The sequence below is a fragment of the Ricinus communis genome, chromosome 3 (assembly GCF_019578655.1).
Source record: "Ricinus communis isolate WT05 ecotype wild-type chromosome 3, ASM1957865v1, whole genome shotgun sequence".
Taxonomy (NCBI): Eukaryota; Viridiplantae; Streptophyta; class Magnoliopsida; order Malpighiales; family Euphorbiaceae; genus Ricinus; species Ricinus communis.
The window spans coordinates 26197671-26217101 of NC_063258.1; the positions used below are offsets into that span (position 1 = coordinate 26197671).

At 29.1% G+C, this 19431-nt stretch overlaps 2 protein-coding genes across 3 annotated transcripts; one reads left to right on the plus strand and one right to left on the minus strand.

Annotated features, from left to right (window-relative positions):
* Window positions 1–1224: 1224 nt before the first annotated feature.
* On the minus strand, window positions 1225–5283 carry LOC8275872 (protein NRT1/ PTR FAMILY 6.2). 2 transcript variants are annotated; one of them, XM_002524434.4, is made up of 6 exons: window positions 4850–5283; window positions 4658–4760; window positions 3369–3586; window positions 2707–3248; window positions 2264–2601; window positions 1225–1941 (listed from the first exon to the last, which is right to left on the minus strand). In XM_002524434.4, exons 1-6 carry the CDS (start codon window positions 4850–4852, stop codon window positions 1400–1402), a joined length of 1746 nt encoding a protein of 581 aa, XP_002524480.1. In that variant the 5' UTR covers window positions 4853–5283; the 3' UTR covers window positions 1225–1399. The 2 variants fall into 2 exon arrangements, with proteins under 2 accessions (XP_002524480.1, XP_048228118.1); XM_048372161.1 differs by lacking the exons at window positions 4658–4760; window positions 4850–5283 and adding an exon at window positions 3706–3901.
* An 11319-nt stretch (window positions 5284–16602) lies between these two features.
* On the plus strand, window positions 16603–19353 carry LOC8275902 (pentatricopeptide repeat-containing protein At4g32430, mitochondrial). Its single transcript, XM_048371565.1, has one exon. The coding sequence runs from the start codon at window positions 16936–16938 to the stop codon at window positions 19297–19299; it is 2364 nt and encodes a 787-aa protein (XP_048227522.1). The 5' UTR covers window positions 16603–16935; the 3' UTR covers window positions 19300–19353.
* The last annotated feature ends 78 nt before the right edge of the window (window positions 19354–19431 follow it).

Consider the following 19431-nt stretch of genomic DNA (forward strand, 5'->3'; position numbering starts at 1 on the left):
TAACACAAAAGAGACTAAATATAAAAAAATTTAACAAAACAGAAAAATTAAACATAAAAAACTATTAATAACTAAAGATATATTATTTATACATAAAAAAAATAGTAAAGAAATAGAAAGATAAACAAACACGAATGGAAAGTCACTAGCTATCATTAGTAACTGATGGCAGTTAAAATACTAATCGATATATAATAATATGAGGAAAAATTGAATAGAAAAAGAAAAAGAAATGAAAGAAAAAATAGACGTTTTATTTTTATTTCTAATTAGTCTGAAGAGTTTAACTGTCAAAAATTCTTAATTAAATGCTGTCTTGTGAAAATTTAAGCTGACACGTTTTATATACAATCTAATTAAGTTTTATTATCTAATAATTAATAGACATATTAATAATATATAATTTTTTTATTAGAGATGCATGTTTCCCTATGTACTATTCTTGCATTTTTAATTTTTTTGCTAGAGGATATATACCAAGTTCATTAGTAATTTACAAATAATAAATATAGAAGACTAAAAAATTAGTAATTTACAAATAATAATATAGAAGACTAAAAAATTAGTAAATAGCAAATAATAAATTTAGGAGACTAAATTGGTACAATGAAGATTTCTTCTAATTATTTAAAAAATATATATACATGAAATGCTACAATTTTATAATAAAGTGTTGGTAATTATGCAGCGGACCATTTTAATTTAGAGAATCCACACTATTATATAATTTTTACAAATAATAAAAAGTAGTGGCTCACATAGTTCAATAATTATAAAGTATGAACTATGTATGGACTTTCATAATTTTCCTATTTCCACTAATTGTGATGCAGGTTATAAATCAATAAAATGTAGGAATAACAATTCAATCACACGTATAACTTATTTAATTTGAAATCAAATGGGTTAATTCGATTACTTATTAACTGGATATTTAAATCTGTAATTTAATTGGGATAATTTGTATTAATGAATTTAAAATATGTTTTAGCGTTAAAAATTATTTCCCTAAGTGCTAACCAAATTAAAAGTTTGGAAGTAACAAAAACTGATTTGTATTATATTTTTGTAGTTTAAAAATATACATTAGACAAATATAATTAACTTCTTCTAGCATAATTTTAAATGTTAAAATAATATTAATGTTTCATGACTTGATTTACCAGAGACATGTATGAAGAAGAAATAAAAAAAAAAAAAAAAAAAAAAGAAGAAGACATTCGATGAGGATTAGGCAAATTATTATATTGAAATTTCAAGGCACTCACTTAATATCATGCCTAAATTACAAGAGAATAAAAAGCAAGCAAACCCAAAACATTGAAATGTACAAAAAGAGAACCAAACCCTAATTTGGAAAATCCAAGCAAACCCTAATTAAAGTAGCTGCTCTCATTAACTAGCACTTCTCCTCAGCTAAAGATCCATTACCAACATTTTCCATCTGCAAAGCAGCTGATTTAGCACTGTTTCTAGGCTTATACCATAAAGCACAAATAAGATACACAACAAAATTTACAACACCAAGCACTGCGAGAAGTCCATAAAAACAGTCAAGCCTTCCATAGTTTATGTTATCAGCTAACCATCCTTGGCCACCTCCGTTGCTTCCTGTAACCCTCTTCACTACCATGACCAAGAAGCTACTAACGAAGAAACCGAGAGAAAGAGTTGTGAGAAAGAGGCCAGTGCTCATTGTTTTCATCCCTTTCGGTGACTGTGTTATGAAGAAATCAAGTTGGCCTGTGTATATGAAGGCTTCACCTGCACCCACTAAGAAGAACTGTGGTATCAATAAGAACACACTTATGGGTAGGGTTAATGTGTCGCCGCCGACTGCTTTGGCTACTGATAAACGTTTTCTTTCGACTAGTGCTGCTGCCGCCATTCCCAGTGTAGAAAGAACTAGACCAATGCTTATTCTTTGTAGGTTCGTGAAACCTGTTGGATGGATACGAATATTAATAAGTTTTTTATGTCCCGAATATGAACAAGATCTTTTTACCTGCAAGTGTACCAGTTGAGCAATTTCTTTTTCTTTTTTTAATACATACGTGTTTATACATTTATTTTAAGATATATATAAAACGATCAGGCAATATTTTATGTTATCATCTTAGAGAATGAAATTTTTCATCGATCATTATGATCAAAAGCACCATGTAATTTTTAGTATCAAATTTTTAAGGTTGTTGACAAAATTAATAATAAGTGCTTTGTGTAATCATTATAAGTAAGATTTCTTTTTGCTGAATTATTGTACCTGGTTTGCCTTTCCATGTTTTCCAAAGAGGCATGATTATACGATCATAGGCGGCAAGTGAAATCAAAATAGCAGCCACAAAGAATACAGTTAGAGAGCCAGCTGGAATCTGGAAACTTCCAATTGATCTTTCCATGGTGGATGCTTGCTCGACTGAGAATGTGATCATCTGTGCATATGTGGTCCAGAATAGAATGGTTGTGGCCCAGATTGGCAACATGCTCACCATCATCTTCACTTCTTCCACCCTTGTCACTGGGCATAGCTTCCATGGATTTGGAGTAGTCCCGCCGTTTGCAAAATCTCCTTCTGCAACTATGGCTGCCTTATCCAAGAAACTAGATGATATTGACAATGTGCATAAGTTAGACGAGGACTTATTATAGCAAAAATAAAACATTCAATTCTCAACTAAGAATTTAGTTTTTTTTTTTAATACTTACTGGAACTGGTCGGTATGTTGGATTCTTGCGGCCTCTAGAGTATTCTCATACAGTAAGCTGACATTGTATGGCAAATCCATATGTCTCTTCTTTACAGCAGCAGCTATAACTTGGAAAATGTGAACTATGGGGCTTCCTGAGCTCTTCTTGTATCTGTATCTTTTAGTCCCAGACAAGAATATCAAGATGGCTACAAACATTGAGACAGAACAGATTCCATAACCCCAGCTTCGACCAACTTCATCTTGTACATAGACAAGCACCGTAACTGCCATTAAAGTTCCTATGCTAATGAAGAAGAAGAACCTGTGAAAGAAATAGTTCATCTGGGATTTCTCCTTTTCATCTTTCTCGTCAAATTGGTCGGTTCCAAATCCTGAAACACTTGATTTTAGGCCTCCAGTACCTAATGCAATTAGATATAAAGCCAAATATAAAATTCCCATTTGGAATCCATTTGCTTGCACACATGAATTGTTGGTGTTGCAAGGAGGTGGCCTTAGCTGTGGAATCTTAGTTATAGCAGCTAGCATCCCAGTTCCCTGAATTAATTGCCAAAAGGAAAATACTTCGTGTAAATAAATGAAGGCATTAAGAAACATTATGTTTTACCAGTGAGTACTAGAGTCGTTCTAACGTAATTAATTAGCCCAAATACTTACTAGTGTTTGTACGAGAGCAAATATGGCAATAGTCTTGTATCTGCCTAAGAAAGAGTCCGCAAGAAAGCCTCCAAGCAAGCACAAGAGAAAAGATGTGCCCATAAAGTCTGTCACTACATTAGCTGAAGTTGCACTTGGCAGATGCATTGTTCCAATCAAATATGTCACCAGATTCACTCCTATTCCCATAGTTGAAAGCCTCTCGCATACTTCAATCCCTGTAACAAATTTTAAGTTCATTATTATCTATCATTCTTCACTAAGACTTGATCCAGAGACAAAAGGAAAAAAAAAAAATGAAAGAAAGATAATTATCTCCACATATCCTTTTTTTTACTTTTTCATATTTTTTTGGGGATGTGTCAGTTCTGATGCTAAGAACTATTATGACATAAAAAGGTAAAAGTTCCTTGAGAATGTTATGGCAGAAAGTTAAAGATCCTTAATTTTTGCTTAATTCTAAAGAAAAAGTGGAGTCTGTATATAACTGCATAAAGCAGAGGGAGTTGGTTTCAAAAGAAGACACAATTCTTTTCTTCTTTTTTTTGGAATGGGAATATTTCCTCTTCAAATAATTTTGCTCACATGGATTTCTGACCCAACAAAAGCACATAAAGTGGTATGATAATGAGGAAAAGTGATAGAGACTTGAGTTTATGTGGGTTCCACTCAGTTTGTCTCCTTTTGTTCTTGCTTGCTTCTGCTTCTCACCGCCCACCTTTAATACCAAACCCGCAACAGTGAAAAGATGAAGCAATCAGACCATGAAATTATGAACTTTGGTTGATTAATAATGCCCCAGAGTTTGGACTAGATGACAAGTGCACGCCATGTGGTCTTGTCGAATATGATCAGAGATTAGATTATTAACTTGAAATATAATTCGAATTGCTGTTGCATATGCATTTATATGTATATTTTTTTTTTCTTTCTCTTTTGCCTTAGAAAATAATTGTTGAACTCTAAAAGATTCATCATCAGCAGTATCTTCCTTTTTTTAAAAGAAGAACTTTGCGTGAAACCTGCTTAATTAAATATGTAAACACCCTTTTCATGATATTTCATAGTTATAGCAAATCAAATATGAAAAATCGAACGCAAAAAGCTGCATATAAAACATATGATAAGTAATTAATTTCCTGTAATATAAGGAAGCAGACTAGTTAGCTAGATTAGCAAAAAAAAAAAAAAAAAAAAAAAAACATTTCAAGATTGAAGTTAGAGGGTCTAAAAAAGAAAATTAAAGTGAAATTGCTGATCGTCATTGAGGAAATAAGTTGAAAACAAACCTAGAACAAGGGCTGCAGGCAACCAACCACCAGTTTTAGATCTGTCTGCAGGGAAACCTTTATAGTCTACAGCATCAGCAACAGCCCAACTCATCTTTCCATCCTGAAAGAAAAGCTTATATATTGAGGCATGTATTCTTGAACATTATAACTATATAGCTGGGGAAAATACTAAAGTAAGTGTATACTAACCATGATTCTAGTGCCAAGTTTTTGAAAAAGAAAGCTATGAATATTAAGGATAGATGCTTTTCTTTTCTTCTTCTTCTACTTATCAAAATATTCTTCTTCAACTCACACCATATGATGTCTTGGCAACTTCCCCTTTTATAGGCCAAGAAGTGTAGCAAATGTAGAACTTAGAAAAAGAAAAGGGTGACCCTCCACTCCACTAAGTATAATTGAGAGGTATCGATCACTGCTTGAATTGATTATAATGGGTAGGGATTGGTTTTATCGCATATTTGAAAAACTGGAAGGTTCTGCGACTGAATAGTAATAATAAGAGTAATATACATATTATATATTCACAAAATGTTCGCAATAAGCTTGCTAGAGTAGAGATATTTGTTGGAAAAATTTATGAAAAGGTGATGTTGATTGAGGAAGGGAAAAACAAATGGAATCTAGAACACGCAACACCAACACCATTAGTTTAGCTATCACCTCTCTCTCTCTCTCTATCTCTCTTTCTTTTGTGGCAGAACAGAATGGATAGGTCTTGGCTTGTGAAGGTTGTGAACACAGTACCTGGCCTAGCTTGCTAGCCCATGTTAGTGCTTTTGATACCCCACTAACCAAAAGCATAGCTAACCTCCATATTTGTCCTAGCTAGTGACTGAGATTTTGTTCACAATTAAAAAAAAAAAAACAAAAACAAAAACAAAAAGAATTAGGGTTAGTCATGAATGAGATTAGAAACAAAAAGAAAAAATAACAATGGTTGATGTAAAATTGATTCACTACCTACCTAACAGAGTTAAAATAAAAGAATGAGATTACCTAATTTATTAGGATCACCGAACTCAAAAATAAGATTAACAAACTTAGTAAGCTAATATTAAAGTATAATGTGAAAACTTGAATTCAAAGCTTAACAAGTTTATGGTGCCGCAGCTCTTATTGCCATGGAAGCAGTCTTTTAGTAGTGCTTGAAAAGTAAAGGGAAAAAGGAAAGAATTTTTCTTTTTTCTGGTTAAGAAAACAGTTGGTTTTTCACCACAATGTGACAGTTCTTTCCTGCTTTCTTGAACTGTCAGTTTCCATGAGAATAATGAAAAAGGGGAGTGGCCGACTTTGTGTTATGCTGTTAGCCATTGATTTCAGCCGAAAGGAAAAGTGTACAGTTGCTGGGCATTGCAGTATACAAAATCTTGTTGGTAATATTGTTATGACAGGTTTCAATCAATTGGAACGTTTTCTTTTTTTTTTTTTCTTTAGGGGACAACCCCACTTTGAACTCCAATTATTCCTTTGAGGCGGAGCCCAACCTGCAAACAGATAATTTTTGAATAGATTCCTGCACTTAAATAAAAGGTAAGTCTATTATAGGAAAAAAAGAAAAATAAAGAGTCCAACTTATGTTCTTTGATCTTTACTTTGTGCCCTAATCACTTAAATAAGGTAAGTCTTTTATAAAAGTGCTTTCGGTAGAAAGCTAAGATACAGGTTTGACTACAAATGGTTGGTAGTTGTTTATTTTTTGAGCAATGTAAATGATTGGTTTTTATAGGGATTGTTATATCATGGACCGACTCCATAATTCTTCATGTACCAAGCGTATAACACACGTGTTAGATTTTATTTATTTATTTATTTTTTTTACTTAAACATTAAAGGCCATCTCTATACAAATATTATTTTTAATATGTCTCATCTTTTTATTTTTTCATTATCTTATTGTTAATAATTTCCTATTATATTTATATTTATATTTTTTATTTTCAGTGAATTCTATATTTTTTTATTACAACAATAAATTCTTTTTAATAATATGCTGTATTTTTATAATGAAAAATTGTATATTAAAATGAAATTTTATACATATACAAAATCTTATTGCAATTTAATTTTTTTATTGAAATATTAGATTTAATCATACTTTAACATAAATTTATATATTAAATTAAATTATTTTTTACTTAAAAAAATAATTTTAATTATTTCATATCATTATATAATAATATTTTGATTTTAAAATTCAATAATAATAATAAAGTATCAAAGTTAATAATTTTATATTTATAATTACAAATTACAAACAAAATCATACGTTATGAACATAAGTTCATTAGTAGAAATTGTAAACGTCAATCATAAAACTACAGGGTTCATAAGTTCACAACACTTTATAAATTATAAACTATAAGTTCATTGAAAGTATATTTGAAGTTCATATATAATATCCTAGAAGTTCATAAAAACATACAAATTCATAGGTTAAAAATAAAATGTCCATAATTTATAAACTATAAATTCATCACATGTACACCCGAAATTCATAGATTATAGTTTAGAAATTCATAATTTGTAAAATAGATTCATATTTTAACCAATGAATTTACAGTTTAGAATTGATGAATCTATACCTTATATTTGATGAACCTATAAGTAATACTTAATGATCTTGTTGTTTATAATTATATTTAATATTAAATATTCAATGAATCTACATTGTACTATCAATGAACCTACAATTTATATCTAATAAACCTAATGAATATGCATGATAGTGAAAATTCAATGTCATATAAAAAATAAATATGATATTTTACAAAAAAAAAAAAAGAAATATCCTTGAAATCATAAAAAAAATTACTAAAAAATGTTAGAATTTGTAGATAGAAATTACATTGAAAATTTTAAATTATAAAACTAAAGGTTCATAAATTAACAAAAAATTAATAAATTATAAACTATAATTTGAAGTTCATATATAATATCTTAGAAGTTTATAAGAATATATAGATTCATAGGTTAAAAATAAAAAGTACATAATTTATAAACTATAAGTTCATGATACGTACACCTGAAATTTATAGATTATGTTTAGAAATTTATAATCTTAAAAACAGATTCATATTTTAAATGAAGGATTTACACAGTTTAGAACTAATGAATCTATACCTTATATTTGATGCACCTATAAGCGATACTTAATGATCTTGTTGTTTATAACTATATTTAACAGTAAATCTTTAATAAACCTACATTGTACTACCAATAAATCTATAATTTATATATAATGAACCTAATGAATATGCGTGACAATGAAAATTCAATGTCATATAAGAAAATAAATATGATATTTTATAAAAGAAATAAAACTATCCTAGAAGACATTAAAAAAAACTACTAAAAAATATTAGAATTTATAAATAAAAATTATATTAAAAATTTTACATAAATAAAATTTTAATTCCTTACTATTTCTATTAATATTTATTATACTAACGTTATTATTATAAGAATGAACTATTAATAAAATTACTAATTTTTAAAATAATCAATATTTAATGAAAATAAAATATATTTTAGAATTTAATATTTAATAAAATTATTAATTCACCAAATATCAAATATAAAATTATATTATAAAATTTATAATTAATTAGATTGAAACATGATTATTTTTGTTGTGTAAAAGTCTAAGAAAGCAAAAAAAAAAAAAAAAACACATTTAGTACATATCAGCCTCGCGTGTTAAATCTCTCATTTTCAAAAGTAAATGCTCATGCCACTTGAGCTAAATGTCAAGTATTATTCATTAATATCTTTTAATAATGTCTTTATATCAGCTAAGGCAACTTACATTTTCTTTTTAATACTTAATTTTATTATCAAAATATAAAAACTATGAATGGTGTTGCTGGTGTTAACTTGGGCCGATTCTCAACTGTTACGGTTTCGTCCGTATTCTTTTTTTATTTTTTTCTTTTTTGGTGATCATCATTTTCTTTTTCTTTCCATCAAAGTCTATTTGATTTGTTTCTTTCTATTGATTAATTTCTTGTTTTCTCGACGTGGACGAACAAAGTTTAATTCTTTTAACAATGGCTCAAAAGTTTGTCCCAAGTGAAGGCTTGCAAAGCAATTGAGTTTGGAGTTTAACAACTCCTAATTTCAATATTTGACCGTTAAATCGCAATTTGAGTTGTTTAACTCTAAACTTATATTATCAAACACCAGATATATAATAATGATAGCTAATCGGAGTAAAAATATTTAAATCCTTGCAAATAGTAACTTTTTCATGATAAAATATTTTTTCGTAATTATATCTTTTTCACAAAAATTACATACTAGAAATTATAAAATAATAAGATCACAAAATACTTTCATCTCTTATTATTGTTAAAAACTTTGAATTTTAAATTTTGGATAATTTTCCCCAAATTCTTAATACTTACTCACAGAGCTCAAATTTTAAAATTTTTCTAGCTCCTCGCACAATTAAAAGGCATAAACCATTAAACTAACACTTTTCATTGTTGTTTGGTCATCAGTTCTAGTGGAAACTAATTGTTGATAGTTAATATAATCTAATATTTTATCTGTATTTTTGTAACTATTCATAATTTATTGTTATAGTCATAAGTTTATATAAGTTGTTCAAAAACTAATCTCTTTTAAGAAGTGATCAAATCCAGCTTCTGCAAGGACTAATAGTTTTATTATTCTGAGAAAGGAAAATTTTTGTTAGTAATGAAGAAAAATATAAATGTAAGTTTCTTCTAATTTGATATAATGACACTATCAAATAATATAATGAGATGTCAAATCCTGATTTATTTATTTTTTACATCACATATCTAACAATAATAATGTCCTATTGTGTTATACTTCACAACTTATTATTGTCATTTACACTATGCACTATAACTAATAAAAGAATAAGATATATTTTAAGTGTTTTATATTTTAATATTTGATGATTAACATATACTTATTTATTTAAAACTAATAAATACGTGTTAGTTACATATTGATTTGGTGCATTGATGGAAACATATATAAAGTTTAGTAAAAAAATTTCGTGTAAAAATATGAGTAATACCAATATCGGCCTAACAGAGTAAGCCACGGAGTAAATTTCCAAAGCTATACAATTAATTATATAAATGTTTCATGTGCATAAATAAGAATATATTATATATTAGAATAACTTATAAATTTTTTTTGTCTAAACTTTGGTTCTCACTTATAATTATTATGTATATTTTAAAAAGATTATATATATTATACAAGGTAAAATATATTATCTATGTAAGATAATTTATTATATTAATTTATTGTTTAGAGTTGTTACAACATCTTTCAACTTATGTTTATGTAATAATTAGTAGTTATTGAAGTCAAAGGAATTTTAACTTATGTCCGTCTCATTTTCTCATTTCTATTTAATTGTTTTTAAAATTATATCCACCTCTTTTCTTAATATATATACTTGATTTTTTAACATGCTCTATTAATTAATTATATTAAAATAATGTATATTTTATCTCTTTACTACTTTTATAATAAGGATAATACACTGTCATTTTCATTACTATATATTTTTTTTACTTTTAGTTCTAATTATGGTATTAAAATATTTAATAAATGAGCTTTTCAGAGATTTAATTGGTATTCCTAATACAAGCCACTAAGAACAAATAATTGAAAATCTGTTGATTGCAGTTGGGATAGAATGAGAAATTATAGTATGCTAAGAGTATGTAATTCATAAGAAGAAAAGAAAAACAATTCAATGAAAATGATGACAAAGATGATAGAGTCAGTCAATAGAAGAATCTTTCAAATTTGATTATTTTCTATTATATTGTTTACCAAGCAATCTCTTGATTGCAAGATAGATTTGAACTACATTCAAAGTAGAATTATATATTTGGTCTTCAAAAATTAAGATATTGATGATTATGGTTTAGAAAACAAAAGTGTCTCAATTTTGAAAATCTTCCTAAGCATGATATGTGTTTTCATATTTGTACTTCTCATTTGTTCTACAATCAAAGTTTTGACACAAATTACAAACGTATAAACTCATTGAAATACTTAATTTAAAAGAACTAAGTAGATTATTTTATGATATATACAGTTGCATTTGTGGAAAGAAATTCTTTTCAAAACTATAGATCATAAGAAATTATTTACAAAAAATTAAATCTCAATATAGGTTAAACAGTTTAACAAATTATCTATAAAATATATTATAGACTAAACTGAATATCAAAATTTTAATAAATTTGTATGCATCTAAAGCCAAAGGAAAACTTAGAATTGTTATACAGTAATACTCAAAATTGAAAAGAAAAAAAAAAAAAAAATAATACCCACAAGCATATAGATGGGATAGTAAGAGTCTTTTATAGTTTAGCTAAGGTCTCGAGTTTAAATCTTGAATATGCAGTTGTATTAAAACTATTGATGAGTGTTTTGCCATTCATAAGGGTCATATCCACCATTCATAAGACAATAGCATTTTTATTTGCATTAGCAAAATGGGAAATGATGAATAACTCGAAAGATCAAGGTTCCGTAGATTCCTGCTTAGTTCCTTTTATTTCAAATAGATTTTTACTTAGTGCTTTCTATTTTAAATCTTTTTTCAATGAGAAGTGGAGGATGGGGGAGTTTTTATCCATCAAATTTTATAATTTTTATAACTTTATTTATAGATTTCAATTCTTCTTATTTGTCTCTCGATTTTTAAAATTTAAATATTTTTCTAATATATTTTTAATTTTTTATTTAATCTCTCATACTTTTTAAACATAGTTTCACCCTCTCTAAGTTTATTTTCAAAAACATATTATATGAATGCCTCTAGTCTTTTGCTAGATATACTTAAAATAATTTCTTAAAAATAGATTTAATCTGTTACAATATTTATAAATAAAATCATTTACACATCATAAATATAATATTTACACTGATTAAATTATTTATTATCATCGCTTGTTATGATTAACAATTAATTAATAAAAATACCATAATAGACTGAATCTATTTAAATATTTCTGTCCAAAAAAATTTAAGTTAGGAGACACATTATGTGACTCTTATATGGTGTGTGGGTCATAACCTTAAAAGTATTCAATATTTTGAAGTAAATTGTAATAGGTGTAAGTTTCAAACTTTTTCATACTTTCACTTTGGGCCCATTATTTCTTCTAAAACTCCATCATTATAACATTACTATAAATTCAACTTTGACCCTCCAAAGATATGATTCTGCTTTTTAAATCCCTATTACCATCTATTATAATATAAAAAGATAGATTCTTGTTTATCCGCCACAAGCTTTTGAACAGTTTTTGAACCTTAGCTGGACTCAAGTTCATCAGATGGACCAGAAAAAGGAAAATTAATTGGCCATACAAATGGGTATCAGGATAGAACCTGAGAATACTACAGGGAAAATAGAGGTTGACTTGGTGAACAATGATTGATGAATAAATCATAGAGATGGAGTAGGGTCATGAAAGTTGACATTTTCACACTAATCATCTCCATCTCAAAGACTAAAATACATTTTTGTCTAGTTTAAATATATGTATTAAACTATATACTAAATTAATAAAAAAATTAATATTTATTTATTAATTTTAAATAAATGGTTATGTGTCAATCATTCGATTTTCATATATAAAACACTCATATACAAAATAATAATATAAAATAGTTACTATTTTTTTATTTAGTTTCACTTTGATCAACAAATTTTATTGTTTTATTTCAATCACTTAATTTTAGTTTTGATTATAATTTTGTCATTTTACTAATAAGAAATTGACATATTACTTTTTTTAGACATATATCAATCTTCCATTTGCAAAGTGCTTGAACTGAAATACAATTAAATTTAAATAATTGAAACAAAATAAATTAAAATCACGTGATTAAAATAAAATTAAACATAAAATTCTGCGACTATTTATGTCATTACCCCTCGTATATATAAGTCACTATCTGTTTGGTGAAAATTTGAAGAGCGTGCCATATATATATATATATGGTGTATGAACTATTGAAATTTAAATTGTGCTTTTTAACTTAGTCTGATTGATTGTGAATTTCTAAATTTTCTTACTATAATTTTTTTATATTTTTATTGTATATCGATGGAATTAATGCGTTTGATGTAAAAAAGAAATTAAATTAAAAATAAAAACTAAAGGTTTCGATTGAAACAAATTGTATTGCATTAACAATAATATGGAAGCTAAAATGCTTGAATCGAAATAAGAACATTTGTATTTGAGAAGTATTGAAATTGAAACAAATAAAAAATTGTTTGAAAATTTGGTTATGAATTTTGTCATATTCTGTTTTTCTTCCACACAGTGCTAAGTAACCGCTGTCTTGTGCTCCATTTTTACGGATTCCATTCATACAACGTTGGTTCCAACATAATATCTGTCTTAATTAATTAATAATAAACCCTAACTCAACTCACATAAATCAATGGGTTTGAACTCAAAAATTCAATAATGTCTTATTCCTTACGAGGTATGTATATGTATGACACATGCTAATACAGATTACAAACACATGTCAAGCTGACCCACGAGAGCAGCACGTGCAAGAACTTCACACGCGTAGGAGTAAACCGAGTGCAATGCACCTGGAACTGCGCACGTACCAAGTACCAACAGACCAGCACTGAGACCAATCTCACCCACCACCAGCAATAGAGCAACATGCAACATGAGAAAATAATGGTTCCACTTCACTCGGAATTATGCATAAATAAATCTAAGAATAACAAAGACCCATTACCAGACAATCCACGATGGGTCCTCCCTCCATTTCCTACTTCCTCTCCCACTTACATTCCTCTAATACAAATATTTATACACATAATTTTGCAGGCAAAGGATTTGTTTCATCCTCTTTTGACTTTGGTCCATCCAAGAAATACAAGATCGCAACCACCTCCCATCTGGGATCCATCTTATCAACTTTGGCATCCACCTACATTATTTGAGACACGTGTTTTCTATTTGTTGCTCCACGCAGTACATACATAATCACATTTAATATATATATTTAAAAATTAAAATGTCAAGAATATTTATTTTTAAAAATAATTTTTTTTATATAAAAATCAAATAAATTTCGTGTTTATAATGAATTTAACAAAATAATTATTGTCACTCATGTAGTCTACAGCCCGTTAGCTATCCTATAAATAAAATAATAATAATTGAAGCTATTAGCATTTCAATCCTAATCTTTAAAATGAATAATTATTATATACTAAAACTTCCATATTTCAAAATGTCTTCTATAAGTTTTTAACAATTTTCAAGCAGAAATAATGAATAAATAATCATTGAAATACTTTCCTATTGTAGGCAAGTTGCCGACTTAATTAACTTTATGATTTCTTAATTATCTTAGTTTATATTATTAATCTTTCCTTTAATCTTCATTCGCTATTGCCACGGTTGCGTCTCATTTATTGGTGTGCCACAAACTATTTAAGATCATATCATTGTTGATATTCTACTAACTATTTGAAGATGAAGTTTTATCATATACAATAACTTTTTTCATTATGTGGTGTTGCTTCATTGGAATAATGACATTTAATTTTATTTTATAACGTCAGTTAAAACAATTAATTTTTAAAATAAATCCGATATATAAAGATAAATAAACAATTATTTCACTAGATAAGTTTTTTTCTCAGAATTGATCATGAATTCTAGCCATTTATATTTTATATGCAATTTCTTAAATTGATGACATTTTACAGTCAATTTGTTAGTTTGATAAAGAATCTCAAAAGAAAAAACACCATATTCTCTGGCATCTTCGTAGCCTGCATGCATTCACCAATCAATCACCTGCATGATACTAATAAATTCTATTAATTACAATTATTTTAGTACGAGCTAGTTAATGCTGTTATCAGGTGGTGTTTAACAAGATAATATTGTTATTCTGATCTTCTAATATTGTAAGAAAATTTTATAAATTTGAGCAAACATATATATTAAAGTAGGAGTCTTCCACTATTTCCATGCACATATATACATTTAAATGCGATCAAAACAAATCAAGTTGGTGGTCATTTTCTTGGTATATATTAATTAACATATGATTAAGTTATTCAATGTCATGATTTGCAATACTGTAGCATGCTTAAGTGATTTGCAGCTTTCGATCGATATGCCATTAAATTACTATAAACATGCATGAAGAAATATAATTATGGAGATAAAGTCGAAGCCAATTCGTAAATTCTACATGTGTAAAGTTAATTATAATTTATTTATTAAAGAAATATATGTACATACCAAATCCCACTTTGAAGATGATTAATTTTATAGTTCCCAACAACCGTAATAAAGTTATGAATCATGATATTTATTTATAGATTTTAATTGTTGATAGGATTTGTTCACAAAGTATATGACAAAGTAACCATACATATCCTACTCATCTTTGTATAATCATTTCCTTTTATAATGCGATGGTTGATGGGGACGGACCAATCCATAAACTATATCATGACATGCTTTTTAATAAGGTGTTTTGTTATTAATAAAGAGAGGTGGCAATTGATTTTGTAAGGTCCAAGTCTCTTTTTAACTGTTAATTAATACAAAGATACGATAGAATGTGATGCCTTTTTTATTAAGAAATATACAACACAAATAATAACGGATAATCTATAAGTTAAATTAACCTCACAGCTCTATTATTTTATAATTACAAAAAAGAAAATCTCGAAGGCTCAAGTCTCTTTCTGACTCTCACTCAATAAATTGGATGTGCCATTCATCACTTCCAAATGGCTGCTGTGCACTGCCTAAGAAAATCAACAACGGTCGATATATATGTGCACAATGTAATTTGCTTCTCAAAGTTCATTCAGCAGCAACTTAAAGAAAAAGCAAATTAGAGTTGGATTCTAATATGTATGCCAAGTTAAACAAAAATTAAGGGGATAATTATAGCTATCCTCCATGTGGACTTTGTGTGAGTGGTCTGATGGGTCAATCCATCTGCCACCCAAGATAGCTAAACATGTGTTGTGTTTGTTATGTGCAGCAAGCAGAATAAATTCGAGACCATTATTCCACCATTTTTTTGGGCTTTTCAGAAAAAAGTGATAGTTCTTAATTATCCAATTTCCTTTTAGAAAAAAATAGATAAATATACGATGGCTTATCCAACTTTTGATGTGCATATTATATTATATTATATTAATATTATATGGTCCCAGATATTCCAAGAACAAATGTCAAATGTTCATTTTATGATATGTTAAGGACTCCCCAGTCGACTCCACTCACCTGGGCTAATTGATAGAAGAATATGCTCTCAATATATTATTTTGTTCTCTCACTTGAAACACAAAGTGGGGAGAAAATGATGGAGGGAAAGAAAAAGCCAAAAGATTAGTGATCAGTGTTATATACGGTGGCATTGATTTCTTCGTATGCATATTCATTTTATTGATCAGTGTATGAATCTTTTGAGATCTTATTTTTATGGTATGACCTTCAAAATGATATATATATAATAATAATAATAATAATAATAATAATATAATTCAATCCATTGTTGTTGAATGAAACACTATGCGAAGGTGATCAGGATATGGCTGGGACCTTCACCTTTTCTATTTTTATTATCTATTAAATTTTTTCATCACGATTCTATATCAATATTATTATAATAATTTTTCTTTTTTTCTATAGCTACATGTTTGAATTTTCTTTTTCTTGAATTTAGTTTATTTAAAAAAGAAAATCACGTTATATAATTTAAGATTACTATGTTAAGAGCATTCGTGTCGTGTTTGTTAAAGAATCAATTTTAATACGGTCAATATTTTTCAAAATATTTAAAATTTATTTATATATTTAAAAATAATTAAAAAAAATAAAAAAAGTATCGAGAGCACTAAATTTAAATAAACTTTTATTATAATCTTTAACAATGATTATATTTTATTTAATTGTCATGTTTATCACAACATCAATTATTATCTTTACCTTGCTAGACAAAATATTTTGGTCATCAATGTAAATATGTTATGGTTCTCAATACAGCAAAATTTGCCTGGTTCTTTCTCTTTTCACAGATTTGTTATTGTGAAGGTGAAAAAGCAAAAGAGCAAAAGAAATTAATTGAGAAATGGGAAAAAACTCCATTACTGGGCCAGAGCAATCCCGTCATCCGCCATAGCTCATGATGGTTCATGGGACTAACTCATAACTCATAGTTTGTGCTAAAAAATTGTGTGTTGATCTAATCTAATGATTACCCGCCAAATTTATTGCAAAACCCTACGCAAATTCTCCAAGCAACGGTCTTTTACTAGTGAAAACCTTCATACTTATAACAATGCATACCAACTGCTCGACAAAAATTCCCAGCCAAATTCCGTTTCTATTCACCGATCCATGCTCGATTCTATACACAAAAATCTCCCATTTCAAGCGCTTAAAATCTTCAAGAAAAACATTCAGTTTGATTTTTTCAACAGCATTGATGAAGTTACTATTGCCTTGGCACTCAAATCTTGCTGTGGTGACAAATTACTTGGGTCTCAAATCCATGGTTTTGCTATTACTTCTGGACTTTATTCATTTATTACAGTACCCAATTCGCTAATGAATATGTACTGCAAGTCTGGGCAGTTTACTCACGCTTTATGTATTTTTGAGACTTTAAATGACCCTGATATTGTTTCTTGGAACACTGTGCTTTCGGGATTTCAACGGAGTGAAGAAGCTTTAAATTTTGCTTTGAAAATGAATTCAAATGGGGTTGTTTTTGATGCTGTAACTTACACTACTGTTCTTGCCTTTTGTTCAAGAATTGAAGAGTTTCTTTTTGGATTACAGTTGCATTCTTGTATATTGAAAGTTGGATTAGATTGTGAAGTTTTTGTTGGGAATGCGCTTATAACCATGTATTCAAGATGGGGATGTTTATTGGAGGCTGGAAGAGTTTTTGAGGAAATGCAAACTACGGATTTGGTTTCATGGAATGCAATTATATCTGGGTATACTCAGGCAGGAATTTATGGTTTAGAAGCGATTTCGATTTTTATTGAAATGGTTAGAAGAGGAATAAAACTTGATCATGTTTCATTTACAAGTGCAATTTCAGCTTGTGGTCATGAGAGAAACTTAGAGGTTGGGAGACAGGTACATGGTTTGAGTATAAAAAGAGGATATGGGAAACATGTTTCGGTTGGCAATGTTCTCATCTCAACGTACTCAAAGTGTGAGATTATTGAGGATGCTAAATTGGTGTTTCAAAATATGCTTGAGCGCAATGTAGTCTCATGGACTACAATGATATCTATTGATGAAGAAAATGCTGTGTCTTTCTTTAATGAGATGAGATATGATGAGGTTGATCCTAATGATGTGACATTTGTTGGTTTAATACATGCTATAACAATTGGCGATTTGGTGGAATCAGGCAAGACAGTTCATGGGTTTTGTATAAAGAGTGGTTTTTCATTAGAACCAAGTGTTCAAAATAGTTTCATCACTATGTATGCTAAGTTTGGATCTGCGGAGGACTCTATGAAGGTTTTTGAGGAGCTTAATTACAGAGAGATCATAACATGGAATGCTTTAATTTCTGGGTATGCACAAAATGGATTGTCTCAAGAAGCTATCATCACATTCTTCTCAGCACTTGCAGAATCAAAGCCCAACCAATACACGTTTGGCAGTGTCTTGAGTGCAATTGGTGCTGCTGAGGACATATCTTTGAAACATGGTCAAATGTGCCACGCTCAAATAATGAAACTTGGATTCAATAGTGATCCCGTTGTTTCTAGTACTCTCCTTGACATGTATGCAAAGCGTGGTAGTATATGTGAGTCTCAAAGAGTCTTTGCTGAGGCACCTCAGAGAAGCCAATTTGCCTGGACAGCAATCATCTCTGCATATGCAAGGCACGGGGATTATGAATCAGTTATGAATTGGTTTGAAAAGATGGAGGAAGAAGGGGTGAGACCCGACTCAATCACATTCCTTTCAGTAATTGCAGCATGTGGAAGAAAGGGGATGGTTGATATGGGCCAACATCTCTTTGATTCAATGATCAAAAACTATCAGATTGAACCATCATCAGAGCACTATGCTTGTATGGTGGACATGTTAGGCCGTGCAGGGAGACTAAAGGAGGCAGAGGAGCTAGTGAGTTGTATTCCTGGAGGGCCAGGATTATCTGTATTGCAAAGCTTGTTAGGGGCTTGTAGGATACATGGAAATGTCGAAATGGGAGAGAGGGTAGCTGATGCTTTGATATCAATGGAACCAACAGAGTCCGGTTCATATGTGTTGATGTCCAACTTGTATGCTGAAAAGGGACAATGGAAAGATGTGGCGAAGGTAAGAAAAGGAATGAGAGAAAAGGGAGTGAAGAAGGAAGTAGGGTTTAGTTGGGTGGATGTTGGTGATATTGATGCATCCTTGACTTTGCATGCCTTTTCATCAGGAGATAAATCCCACCCACAATCTGAGGAGATATGTAGGATTGCAGACTGCCTGGGATCAGAAATGAAGTTCTTAAGAGATAGCCTCGTTAAAGATGGAGACTTTAAAGCCCCTCAAGAGGGGAGCAGCAATTTTGTACTGATAGATTTTGAAATGTAATTCATGCATTCATTTAGTTTTTGAAGATTTGAGCGTGCAGTTAAATCATAAAAAGAAGGATCAAATGGTACTACTTTCATAATCTTACCTTCCCAACTCACGTTAAAAAGATTTGAGCTTGCAGTTAAATCA

Coding starts and splice junctions, on each gene's coding strand:
- LOC8275872 (XM_002524434.4), bottom strand. Junction 3,249..3,368: donor TTGCTCTCGTACAAACACTA/GTAAGTATTTGG, acceptor CAATTAATTCAG/GGAACTGGGATGCTAGCTGC. Junction 2,602..2,706: donor CAACATACCGACCAGTTCCA/GTAAGTATTAAA, acceptor AATATCATCTAG/TTTCTTGGATAAGGCAGCCA.
- LOC8275902 (XM_048371565.1), top strand. CDS start 16,936: ATGATTACCCGCCAAATTTATTGCAAAACCCTACGCAAATTCTCCAAG.